At 40.3% G+C, this 12,423-nt stretch overlaps 1 protein-coding gene across 3 annotated transcripts; it reads right to left on the bottom strand.

Annotated features, from left to right (window-relative positions):
- Positions 1-1,301: 1,301 nt before the first annotated feature.
- LOC133847196 (WW domain-containing adapter protein with coiled-coil homolog) lies at positions 1,302-12,272 on the bottom strand. 3 transcript variants are annotated; one of them, XM_062282070.1, is made up of 14 exons: positions 11,357-12,272; positions 9,945-9,981; positions 7,103-7,475; positions 6,783-7,016; positions 6,637-6,711; positions 6,493-6,568; positions 5,835-5,920; positions 5,665-5,760; positions 5,160-5,602; positions 4,811-5,094; positions 4,170-4,738; positions 3,938-4,104; positions 2,505-2,632; positions 1,302-2,401 (listed from the first exon to the last, which is right to left on the bottom strand). In XM_062282070.1, exons 1-14 carry the CDS (start codon positions 11,395-11,397, stop codon positions 2,323-2,325), a joined length of 2,688 nt encoding a protein of 895 aa, XP_062138054.1. In that variant the 5' UTR covers positions 11,398-12,272; the 3' UTR covers positions 1,302-2,322. The 3 variants fall into 3 exon arrangements, with proteins under 3 accessions (XP_062138054.1, XP_062138053.1, XP_062138051.1); XM_062282069.1 differs by lacking the exon at positions 11,357-12,272 and adding an exon at positions 10,218-10,404; XM_062282067.1 differs by lacking the exons at positions 9,945-9,981; positions 11,357-12,272 and adding an exon at positions 8,611-9,267.
- Between the last annotated feature and the right edge of the window lie 151 nt (positions 12,273-12,423).

Here is a 12,423-nt window from a genome sequence, read left to right as displayed (position 1 = left end):
TAGACAAGTTCTAAATTAAAAACTCAAATTACAAAGCAAACACGCTTTGCGCATGTTTGCATTAGGTATTCTTTCTTCTTTCTTTCTTTCTTTCATTTCTAATTTGCATTTGCATTTTCAGTTTTTGCTTAAATCAGAAAAATTATTTTCATATATTTGTTGTATATAATATAAATTCAAATATACATATACATATAATGTGTATATATATTTCCTCTTTATATATGCATGTTTGTATTTTAATTTAAGAAAAAAAAAGTAATGTCAATTAATGCGTAGAAAAAAAAACAAGTGTAGGCAAAATTCAATTTCAAAGAACAAATAAATACATTTTTTTTCCCCCATGTAAGAATTATGAAGCTAGAAATGAAGCCTAATCGGCCAGGCGAACTCGAGATGCTCTACTTGCGTCTGTGTATGAGTGTGTTGGTGTGTGTGTGGGGTGTGGGTGTGTGTGTGTGTGACTGTGAGTGTGTGTTTGCTAAACTACAAAGCACACTCTTCATTTACTTAAGGACAGTCGATAAGTTTTCTTTAAATATTATCATACAAAAATTTGCATATTTTTCGCGTAAAAAAATTGTACACATACTTTTCCTCATTTCCTACACACAATATGGAAATTAAACAAATAGCGTTATGACGGCTCTTAAGAAACATCGAAGAAATAAAATAGTGAAATTGTTAAGAGAGCAACGGAATAAAGAAGCTCAATGCAACAGTTCAAATGGAGACAGAATAAACCTATTGGATTTCACTGCATCTACTATGAAGGCTAACTCAGTGTGGTCTTAGCTCCCTCTCTCCCACCCCTCCTTGATAACCTCTTTGATATTAATATTTTACATTTCCATTTCAAGTGAATAAAATAAATAAGAAAAGAAAAAGAAACGGAAACGGAAAAGTAATGAAAAGGTGGTTACTTTACACAACAATCAATGTATCAATCAATTGCTATCTTATGCTAACTCATGCTCTCTCGCTCACACACTCTCGTTCTCTCTCTGTCTGATCCATTGTTAAGAGTTTTACGATGTTTTGAGGTGAGTTCGAGATGAGAAAAAATTTTGGGATTTTCCGAGGGTTGCCACACATTTTGTTTGTTTGTTTGTTTGATATTTGTTGTTGTTGGTGTTTCTTTCTGTTGGTTTGTTTCTTTTGTTGTTGTTGTAAATATACAATTTTCATATACTCTATATATATATTTATATAATTTGTATATAGTTAAATTAGCATTTTATTGCAGTTGAGTATACTAGGTTGACTTGTTTTTGCATTCATTGTGTGTGTTTTTATTTCTGTTCTTTTTTTTTTTTGTTGTTGGTGTTTGTTGCTTAGTTTTTGTTTAGTTTTAATTAAGATTGTTGTTTTTTTTTTCTTTTTTATCTGTTGCTTCGATTCGATACGAGGAGGCTTCTTTATCTTATTGCTTCTTAAATTGATTTCCCTTTTATTTTTACCATTTCTTTTTGCTTCGTTCACTATTTTTCCTTTGCGTTCTGTAGTCTTTGTTGTTGTTGTGTGTTGAATTTGTTTTTGCTAAATATTTGTTACGATTGTTATTAATTGGGTGTTATTGTTGGTTTGTTTTTCTTGTTGCTGCTGTTGATGTTCTTCCTTAGATAACGACGGCAACATAGGCCCAGCATTGCCGCTTCGGTTCATGCTTATTTAAGTTATTAATTACGCTTTGCTAATTATAAATTATGTTTTATTTTTGTGTTTTTCTTTTCATCTCCATCTCTATCTCCATCTCCATCTCCATCTCTCTTCTCTATCATATCGGCATCAACATCATCTTAATGCTGTTGTTGTTCTCGATTTCACTGTAGCTGCTGATTGAGTTCTATATTTTCTGTTGTTGTTGTTTTCATGTTTCTGTTACAGTTCTTGATGTTGTTGCTGTTACTGTTGCTGTTGTTGTTGTGTTTGGCTCATCGACCATTTGGTGTTGCAACCTTTGCCTGCCACCAGCAAAGACACGTGACACCAGTCGATAAGCGTTGTATTGTGCCAGCCGCAGGACGAAGAAGGATGCACGCGTTAATTGCCCAGCCCAATAAAACACTGTCCTGTCTCCCCGCACCCATCCCAAAAGATTGAATGCATTCAAATCGATGATATCGATCCGATCCATTGATCTGAATATAAAGAAGCAGCTGACTAGCTAGCCATCATCATGCACTTTTTTTGGGAACGGGCGAGACAACGACGGCGACAGGTGGGGCATTACTATTATCATCATCAGCTGCGCCAGAGTGTGCTCTTTTTGAGCCTGACTGACAGCTTGCGATGCACGCGCAGCCTAACTTGCTCCTGATCCTAAGTATCGTCCGACATGAACGCGTTCTGAGTCTTCGACTCCTCAATGCGTCGAATTTGCTGTCGCAGATACATGATTCTGCAAACAAAAATAATATGCATATGCATATGCGTTTTGCGTGAGTTAAAAAAAGAGTTGCTTTTAGCTAGTTAGAATTGCTGATTTTTGATATCGCACTCACTTTTGCTCCTGCAGCGTAGCGTTGATCTCCGTGGTTCGCACTAAACTGCGCGCACACTTCAGCTCAGCGCATATCCGAGTGCAGGTAAGGTCCCCAAATACATGCGTGTCCTCGCAGCATTTTTGTGCCTGCAATCATAAACCAAAGTTGGATTACAGCCATACAAGATTCGAGCTTAGATAAAATACAATGTTTGATTGACTCAAGAGACTCGTAAAAAGTTTTGCTAGAGGATCGTATCGATGATACATATATGATCTAATTGTCGATAGAAACTTGGTGCAATACTATAAACTCAATAATTTATTAAAATAATAATAGAAAGTCGTAAGCTCATCAATAATTCAGTACTAGGATAATAAGAGCAAGGAGCTAAATACTCAATGGACTCAAATGATATGAAACTAGTATCTATAGAGATCACTTACTTGGAAAAAATATTATTATTATATTATTATCATTAAAGCATAGAATACAAATAAATTTATATCCTAGCGTAAAGTTTCTGGCGCACCGGTTAGGTATATTTAGTCTAATACTATTATAAGAAAATACAAAAAAAAAAACACCTCCTATCAATGCCATTATTAAGCATAAATTGCCTACTTTTATAGACAGTTTGCTTAGTTAGTCGGTCAACAATTAACACGAAACTTATTCGGAATCAAGAATCTATAGACAACTTACTTGGGAAGCATATTAATATGCCCACAAAATTAGGAACGTTAAAGTAAACCTCTGTCTACAACTATTGTTAGTAAACAAATAAAACTTGTCTCCTATCAATGCAATTCTTAAGCATACATAAACTTTGGATTTTTAATAGTTTGTTAATTGGATAGTTGTAATGAGAAAACATAAATCATCTATTGCAACAGGTTGATAATAAAAAATGATTGTCAGCATGAATAATTGTTGAAAACTTCAAGCTAATAAAACATACGATTAATATACGAAACCTTTCCGGATTCAAACATCTATAGAGATAATTTTCTTAGGAAGTCTATTAAAATACACACAAAATTAAGGAAATTAAAGTAAATCTGCGACCACAGCTATTCTAAGTAAACGACTAAATAAAGCTTCTCTTCTCCCAACCCTGCTCTTAAGCATAAATTGACTATTTTTTGAGAAAACATAAATGATCTATTGCAATTCGAGTCGATGCCTTTAGTAGCTAGCACTCCCTTTTTTTAGTTATACTATTTTTGTATAATAATTAAACACGTAAATAAATAAATAATAATATTGCAATTATCACTAAACAGCTTGATTACAAATGATTTTCAGTATGAATAAAAATGAGGACAACTTCAAGTTACCAAGACATGAAACTTTTCTAACAAACACTCCTAACATTTGCAGCATTAAGACTCAACTTTGTTTAGTTAATTGATCAAAGATCTCTTCTGCAATTCACTTGAGAAACTTACCTGACGCTCCAAAACTTCCGCCTGCCAGTTGGTCACATGCGCAATTAAATCGGCGCGGAAGTATTTGGCCAATTTGGGCGATATTTCGGGACCTCTCAGATTGGATGCCTGCACAGAGCTGACGCAACTTTGCAGCGTGCTAAGTGTGGCTGAACCGCTGCCATCCACTGCAAGACGCAAAGAACATTGAATTAAAACATTTACTTTACGCCAGATAAAATATTGATCTCACTTTTACGCTGCTGTTGAGACTGTTGCGCGGCTAGCTGTTGCGTCGCTTGGGCGACGGCAAGTGCTGCTGCTGCGACGGCTGCTGCTGCGGCAGCGGCCACCTGTTGTTGTTGGTGTTGTTCTAAAGCTGAGCCACTTAAATCTAATTCCTGCGTGGGCGTTGGCGGCCCCTCGCCACCAGTCAATGCGCTGCCGCACAAACTATTGCTGCCCATGGAGGTGATGACGCTGATGCCGCTGACAGTCCCCAAGCCGGGTATGCTGCTGTTGCCACCGCTGCTGTTGCTGCTGCTGCCGCTGCTACTAATGTTGTTGCTGCTGCCGCCGCTGCCAACAATCGCATTGCTATTGCCAATCGCATTTGCTGCCGGTGAGGAGGACACAACACTGACGCCGCCCTCGACGCTCTTCAGACCGAATGGGGCATTGCAGGTATAGGCGTTGCTGGCATTCACATTATTCGTGTGACCCACGATCGTTGGTATCGGACTCTTTGTGTAGCTCAGCGATGGCGACATACTGTGATGTGCATGTGGCATGCACAGTGGTGAGTTGAGTTGGCTGTTGTCTCTGTTAGCGAGTGAACATTCATAAGTTGTTGTTGTTGATGGTTCATGGTTGATAACAAAGATAAAGACTTACCTTAAACTGCTTAGGCTGCTGGCAGATACATTGTTAACCGAATTGTAGGCATGATTCACGGCATCGACGGCGGATCCGCTGCCGGCGCCTGTGGGTCCCACACCGCTGCCACCGCCGCCGCTGCCGGCGACGAGCATATGATGATCTAAGCCACTTAGTCCTAAATGAAGCTTCTGTCGCATCATCATTGATTGCTCCTTGCCGCCGCTAACCAGCTTCCCAGGCGGTCCGGGCGCATTCGAGTTCAGATGATGCTCCTGATTCGCCAGCGTCGGAACAGTCGTCTACAAAAGTATACAAAAGGCTTTTGATTAGGAAGTGTGTACTTTACAAAGTGCATAGAACTTACGCTGGAGGTGGAGCCAATGTGTCCGACAACTGAGTTTCTAAGGCTGCTGTTGCTACTGTTGGCAATGCCGGCTGGCACCGAAGCCAATCCGCTGGTGGGTAGCATTGTGGCACCGCTAACAGGTCCACCGCCACTGCCGCCGCTGCCACCTGCTGCACTGCTGCCACCTGTGGCACCCACGGATGCGGCACCATAATGCGCACCCATTGGTGTGACGACTGCGCTGGGATTTGGATGCGAGGCGAGTCGTGGCAGTGCATTGCCTAATGCGCTCTGTGATTCGCTAGTCTGTATACCACCGCCAACACCACCGCCACCGCTGCCCCCGCCACCGCCGCCGCTGCCGCCGTGTGTGGTTGGTGTGCCGCTCAACGAATAGCTGGCCTCCGAGGTGGGCGTCGAGTCGCCGCTGATATCCATGTCAGCGTTGTCGTTATGTCGACCTAATTGACGAGAATAATCAGTTGGAATATTGATATTAATATTGTTATTATCATATGCTTACCATCCAAACGCCTTCGATGGCTTGGTGGGCCGCCATCGTTGTCGTAATTCCATCTCAGTCGTGAATTGTCGCGCGATGAATTGGAATGTTTATATGCTGTGTGACGAAATTCGAAATTGAGATCATTTGAATCATATTGCGGAAACAAAAACAAGACATCAACGACTTACTTGATCTTGAGAAGCGATCATCGCGATCTCTGTCCCGATCCTTGTCACGGTAATCCTTCTCACGATGCTGATCACGCGGCAGATTCCTGCAAGAAGTTGCGATAAGTAAATTAGTTCAAGGAATAAGCTTGCCAACTATATAATTCAATAAATTTGAAACAAATTTGGACATCATGCACATTCAACTTAAAGCGTAACAAACCAAATAACAGTTTATAATAGTATTTAGCAGTAGTATTTAACCACTTTCTGTAGATTACAAATGTAATTTGAAATTAATTTGACAAACTTTACGCTTTCTAATTAGAATAAACAACAAATTGCATACAGTAGCCTGAAGGCCTTAGTCGCTCTCCCGCATCCTATTGCATTGTAAAGAATTATAGTCGGTATTTCAATAAAATAATACAAAATAAATAACAATCAAGAAATGTTTCTGAGAAACGTTTCATAAGCAGACAATACTTGTTATATAAAGTATAAAGATTTGAATATAAACTAAATTATTGTCTCCTAGGCATTCAAATTTAAATAAACAGATTTTGCAAGCTTTGCAGCTTGCAGATTGTAAATGACAACACATTGATTTTAACTTCTACAAAGTGCGTTGACTTTTCCTTTAAGGACTCAGCTGAGATTTGCGTTGCGTTCAGCTTACCTTTCTCTATCCACCCATTCCTTAGGCTTCTCCCACTGGGAGACTTCAGTTTTGCAGTTATAGTAATACATTTTGCCTGTCAAAACGAAATGGGGAAATGAATTAGAAGTGTATTACAAGAAAGAGAACATTTCGTAGACTCACCAGATGAGCTAACATGCTCACTCCAGTCGCCATAGCGAGCAACACGTTCCCCGCGATCGCTGCGTTCGCGTTTGTCTAGAGAAAAGTGGAAAAGTGTGGATTAATTACGTTACGTTATTAATGGATATTCCTTTGTTGTTGCTCACCTGCGTATTTGTCCTTCTTGTACATGTCCCGATCACGATCGGCGCCTCTGTCACGCTTGTCGCGCAGATCACGCTCACGCTCACGATCCCGATCATCGGAGCCGGAACGCTTGTCGTTGTCGCGCGATGAACATAGCTTGGCACCGCCACCGCCGCCGCCACCACGACGATCCCTGTCATGATTCGTGCGATACGACTCCGAGTCTCGATCATTGCCACGCCGATCGCGTTTGTCTGCAAAGCAAACACACACACACAACACAGATGGATAAGCAATCGTTGTAATCTGTAGTCGAGAGTAGTTCGTTCGATTTACTTACCGGAATATTTGTCCTTTTTGTAAACATCACGCTCCCGATCGCGCATCTTTTGTATGAAACTGTAACGATCGTTGCTGCCACCGCCGCCGCCACCTCCACCGCTGCCACCGCCACCACCACCGCCTCCGCCTCCACTGCGATGATCGCTGCGTTCGCGTAGATCATGCGAACGTGATGAGGGCGAATCTATGTCCGGTGATTGTGAGCGATAGCTATTGCCATTATTCAATGGTCCGCCACCGCCACCGCTACCACCACCGCCTCCGCCACCGCTGCCGCCGCCACCGCCAGCGCCTGGGGAGATGTCACGATCGCGATAGTTGGAGGAACGATCGCGTTCATAGTCGCGCTTTGAACTGCTGTACTTTGAGCTCTGTATGGTGACAAATCAAAAGAAATTTGCATTAGCAATCGATCAACTAGAAACACACACAAAATTTAGTTGGCAAATTCTGCATGATTTGTTGTTAATTTTATTAGTTATTGTTATTCATTAGTAGTAGTTGTTGATGCTGCTTTGTTGCTGTTGTTGTTGGTTAGTTGGCGATGTGCTTGCTTATTATTTATTTGTTATGCAGATCAAATTTGTTAACAAGATCTATAAAACTATAAAAGTGGGCGGGGAGAAGGTTTGATGTGGTCTTTCGGGGACAGGGTATTGATTAGTCAAACAAACAAAATAAAGTCAAATGAAATGGAAATGAAAATGAAAACTACAAATAGAAAAAGAAAACGAGTGCTACGATGATTTTTTGCCAATTGATTCTTGTTGCTGTTTTAGTTGTCGACTTTTCCAATGGGACCAATTTTTCGAAAAAAGAATTTCCAACTTTGTGTGTGGGTGGGTGTTGAGTGTTGTGTGTATTTGTGTGATTGCTAATGAAGCTGCGAGTGTGTGGGTGGAGTGGGACACGGAGAGGAGGGGAAGGGAGGGAAGGGGAGAGCGGTTTATGGGCGACACGAAACGAACACAAAACGAACATAAAACACGGAAACACAATCATAAACGTAATTAAAGTGAAACTGTCTTTTGCATTGTCAATTAAACACGTTGATTAGTTAATTTATATTCATCTTCTTATTGTAATTGTTTCACATTCTCGAGTCTCTCAATTTGTTTATTTTGGTTCTTTACATGTTTACTTTTAGCATTTTACTTTTATTGCACTTTTGCTTATCACACTTTCTGTTTAGATTTTCTTTGCATTTCTTTTCTTTAATTTCTTTAATTCAATACGTTCTTCACTTGGTTTATTTTCATTTTTTTGATTTTAACTTTTGTTCTTTGTGTTTGGTCTCCATTAGCTTTGATTTCAATTTTCGTGTTTAAATTATTGTTTTTGTGTACTGAAACTTGTTTTTGTTAATTTTCGTTTATCAGTTTATCAGTTTTTTCAGTGTCATCATTTTTGTTCATAGTTTATGTTCACAATTTTCTCCTTCTTCTCTGCATAATCTTCATTTTCTGTTTTCTATTTTGTTCTTTAGTTTGTTGCTCTTTTACTTACATCAACACGACACATTCCGATCGCTGTCGACGTCGCTGCTGCTGCAATTTTATTGCTGCTGCTGCCGCTGGCGCTGCTGTTGTGATTACTGTTATTGTTATTGTTGTTGTTGTTGTTGTTGTGAGTATTACTGCTGCTTATGTGATTGTTATGATTATTGTTGCTGTTGCTGTTGCTGCTGTTCGTCAGCATGGAGAGATCAACGGCCATGTTGCTGTTGCTATTGCTGCTGTTGTTGCTGTTATTGTTGTTATTGTTGCTGCTGCTGCTTCTGCTGCTGCTGCTGGCGTTGCTGCTGCTGCCGCTCGTCATAGATGGCGATTGATTTGAAGTTATCCTAGAACGTGCTGCTGCTTTCCTCTGCTGCTGTTGCTGTCGCTGCTGTTGCTGTTGCTGCAGCAACAACACTTCAATGTTGCTCAGGCAATGCAGTCTGCTGAAGTATTGACTTCGAGAGACCCTCGAATTATTGTTTGCAATGATGTTTGGATGATTTATTTCGTTGTCGTTGTTAGCTGTTGTTGTTGTTGTTGTCGTTTATGGCTTAGGCACGTTTGTGTTGTAGTTGTTGTTGTTATGATGCGAGTTTTATGTTCATTTTATTTTTATTTTTGTTTTAAGGCTACGTTCGAACTGTTTATTGTTATTTATTGCTTAGGCTGCTGATGTTTTTGGTCGGGCAATTTATTTATCAATATTATAATTAATATGTATTATTATTAGACGCGATTAGATTTATTTGTTTATAATTTGCTTTTTACGATTGTGAAGATCCCAGTATGCTATTTATTTAAGTTATATTCTAATTTATGTGTACGTTAGTTAAATCAGTTCGTTTGAGATTCGCTGCAATGCCGCGTGCCCAAAAAATGCGGAGAGAGAGTGGTGGAGAGAGATTTGGGGGGTTTTAAATGAAAGTTGCGTCAGTACTAACAAACAAACAAAAAAAAAAATATACAGACAATCAGAGAGAACTACAGGACGGACATCCGAACAGACGACTATATAGACAGCCGGTCAGAAATATGAATGTCGAATGCATTAACACACACACACACACACACACACATACACGGGACTCAAATGATTACAAGCATATTGAATACAATAGTTAAGATATATGGACACTACAAATAATCATCATCTTTGGGGTCGCAACAATATCGAACTATATCAAATATACTATAAACAACACAAGCATAAACTTAAGAGCTGAATATTTTTTGTTAGTGAGTTAAAAACTTAGGGGAGTTGGTTTTTTTTCGTTGCGAGACGTTCTTTGAGGATGGTCTTTGAATTGGTTTTGAGTTCCGTGTGATGGTCTCTTGGCTCACCTGGTAGGATGTGTGACTGGTATGCTTCTCAAAGTACCTAGAAAATGGGAAATGAAGAGAAAAGCGAGATTAGAAAAGCAAATCTTTAGATTACAATCACATTAATATACTTGTGTATAAATACAATTTGTTACTACAATTATGGGCATGCAAGCAAAAACAAAAAACAAAAAACAATCGCAAATAAACAAAACATGAGGTGTCAAGATGGGACAAATCTTCAGCCGATTCATTTAGAACGCTCTGCACTGCACTTTGTTTTATCACACATGCCTTAATTGGGTCAATACACTGCTGTTGCCTTCTTCCATGGGCCACATATTTGATTCAATCTGCTGCTAGGATGGGACCTGGAATGTAGTTGGCTTCTAACACTTCCGCTTTTACACTTCTAACCGGCTTCTTGGCGAAACACTTTCCAGCGATCAGCAAAAAACAAAAGCTATGTCTGATTAGTTGATTGGTTTGTTTCATCTTCCAGTTGCAGCTTCCGCTTTGGCTTCAACTTTCGGCTTTTAACTGGTCAGCTGTTGGCCAAAATTGCGTTGGTTGCGAGTTGTTTAACATTTTTGGTGCACCATTAAAAGTGCAAATGACTTCTTTTCTTGTAAATTGAGAAGGTGAAAACTATGTTTTTTTTTTTGGTATTTCTTGCTAATTTTTTTCGCTTTTTCTTATTGTAGTTTTGTGGTTTTGTTTGTAGTAGTGCCGATATGCAGCAAGCGGTAAATGAGCGAACGATGGACGAAGAAGAGAGCTAGTGAACGAGCGAGAGCAAGCATACCAGCTGAGCGCAAGGCGCGGGCGTGCAAGCGAGAGCGCACTACTAGTGTGGTGAATAACTCTTGACGTACGAGGCACACGACGAAGCGAAATGGGGAGCAGCGCAGCAGCAGCAGACAGACAGAGAGGCCGACGAACGTTTGGAGAATGGGCGAGAAAACGCGCTAAACGAGAGCAACGCAGCAAATGGAACAAAAGCAGCAAGCCACCAAAATACTAATAACATGAGACACAGATGACAATATTTAACTCGTAATAATAACATTAAACACAAGAATTATAATGGAATAAAATGTTTTGATTTTACACTTTCAATTTGCGCATGCAACCACAAATAATTCCAAAACACACACACAGCTAGACAAAACAGCAATGTATGTGTGTTTGTATGTATGTATCTAAAAGCGTCTGCTTTTACAGTCAGAGTGCGGAAGGGGGAGCAACGTAAATGGAGTGCTATGCGTGTGTGTGTGCAGCAAGACGGAACGTGCGTACACACACACACACACATACACATATGTATATGTAAACAAAAGTTGACGAAAGAGGGAGTTAGTACATTTTTCAGAATATTGTAAGCATGTTATCAAATACTGTGAATAAAGTAAGTTTTGTCAAATATAATTTACCCATCGTTCATACGCTGCGGTTTTCTAGCATGCATTACCATCAATGCAAAGTTTTCGCCAATACTCTTCTCTTGTTGTTGTTCCTGTTCTTATTGTTGTAGTTGGTGCTGCTGATGACGCTATTGTTGTTGCTGTTTCTGCAATCACGACGGTGTTATTGTTGTTCTGTAAATCAACAGTGGCTCCTCTCCTCTCTCGCTCACACTTCCAGGCCGCCAGCCTCGTTGTTGTTGTTCTTGGTTTCGCCTTCTCCTGTCCCTGGGGCTCCTCTGCGCCCAATTAGGAGTGCGTTTGTAGTATGTTTGTGTGAGTAACGCTGCTGGTGTGCGTGTTTCTCACTGTATGTGCATGTGTGTGAGTGCGAGTCTATTGTATGTATGAGCTCTATTTGCGGTCGCCGCGCTATTCGATGATGTTTTTTTCTAATTTTTGGGTGTTTTTTGCCAGTCCTAAAAACACGGAAATGTGATTGCAAGCAGCATCAGATCAGCATCTGGCCGCTGTTGGAATTGCAATCAACATTTGCATGCTCCTCTTCGACTTTTCTTGGAAGCTGCTGCCCCTCTACGTGTGTGTGTGTGCTTCACACACGCCTTCCAAAAGCGCTCGCGGCTTGCACTTTTTCACTGGACTCTGTGTGTGTGCGCCGTGTATGCGTATGCGTGTGTGTGTCGGTGTATGGCTCTTCGTCGTAGTCGTCGTCGTCGCTTCTTTGAATTTATTTGGACTTATTTGCTGCTGGTGTTCGATTTGGATGGTTTATCTTACCCAAATCGAGATGCCGCCTGCATTCACTTTATTGTCGATGCAGCTAGCGTAATATGCGTGCAATTATTAATCAACAAAAAATTTATAATTCGCCCAACTGCTGCGTTTGCTTTTGGCCTCTATACTTGATGATTTTTTTCAATTCTTCCACATTACGCTTTGTGCGCTCTTTCGTTCGTGTCGGCACGGCACGGCTGTGTTGAATTCAAGCCGATAGTTCCACACACCATACACATATATTTGTCTCGCTTCGTGCATATTGTATATGCATCCCCTTCAGACTTAAGCGAAAGCAAGGC

This window comes from Drosophila sulfurigaster, chromosome X (genome assembly GCF_023558435.1).
Source record: "Drosophila sulfurigaster albostrigata strain 15112-1811.04 chromosome X, ASM2355843v2, whole genome shotgun sequence".
NCBI lineage: Eukaryota > Metazoa > Arthropoda > Insecta > Diptera > Drosophilidae > Drosophila > Drosophila sulfurigaster.
Note: the sequence above shows the minus strand (reverse complement) of the source record. Positions and strands in the feature narration are given on the sequence as shown.

Excerpts from the sequence above, each read along its gene's own strand:
- LOC133847196 (XM_062282067.1), bottom strand. The coding sequence starts at position 8,922 with ATGACGAGCGGCAGCAGCAGCAACGCCAGCAGCAGCAGCAGAAGCAGC. Across the intron at positions 5,921-6,492 it reads GAATGGGTGGATAGAGAAAG|GAATCTGCCGCGTGATCAGC; the intron begins GTAAGCTGAACG and ends AACTTCTTGCAG. Across the intron at positions 5,095-5,159 it reads ACATTGGCTCCACCTCCAGC|ACGACTGTTCCGACGCTGGC; the intron begins GTAAGTTCTATG and ends ATACTTTTGTAG.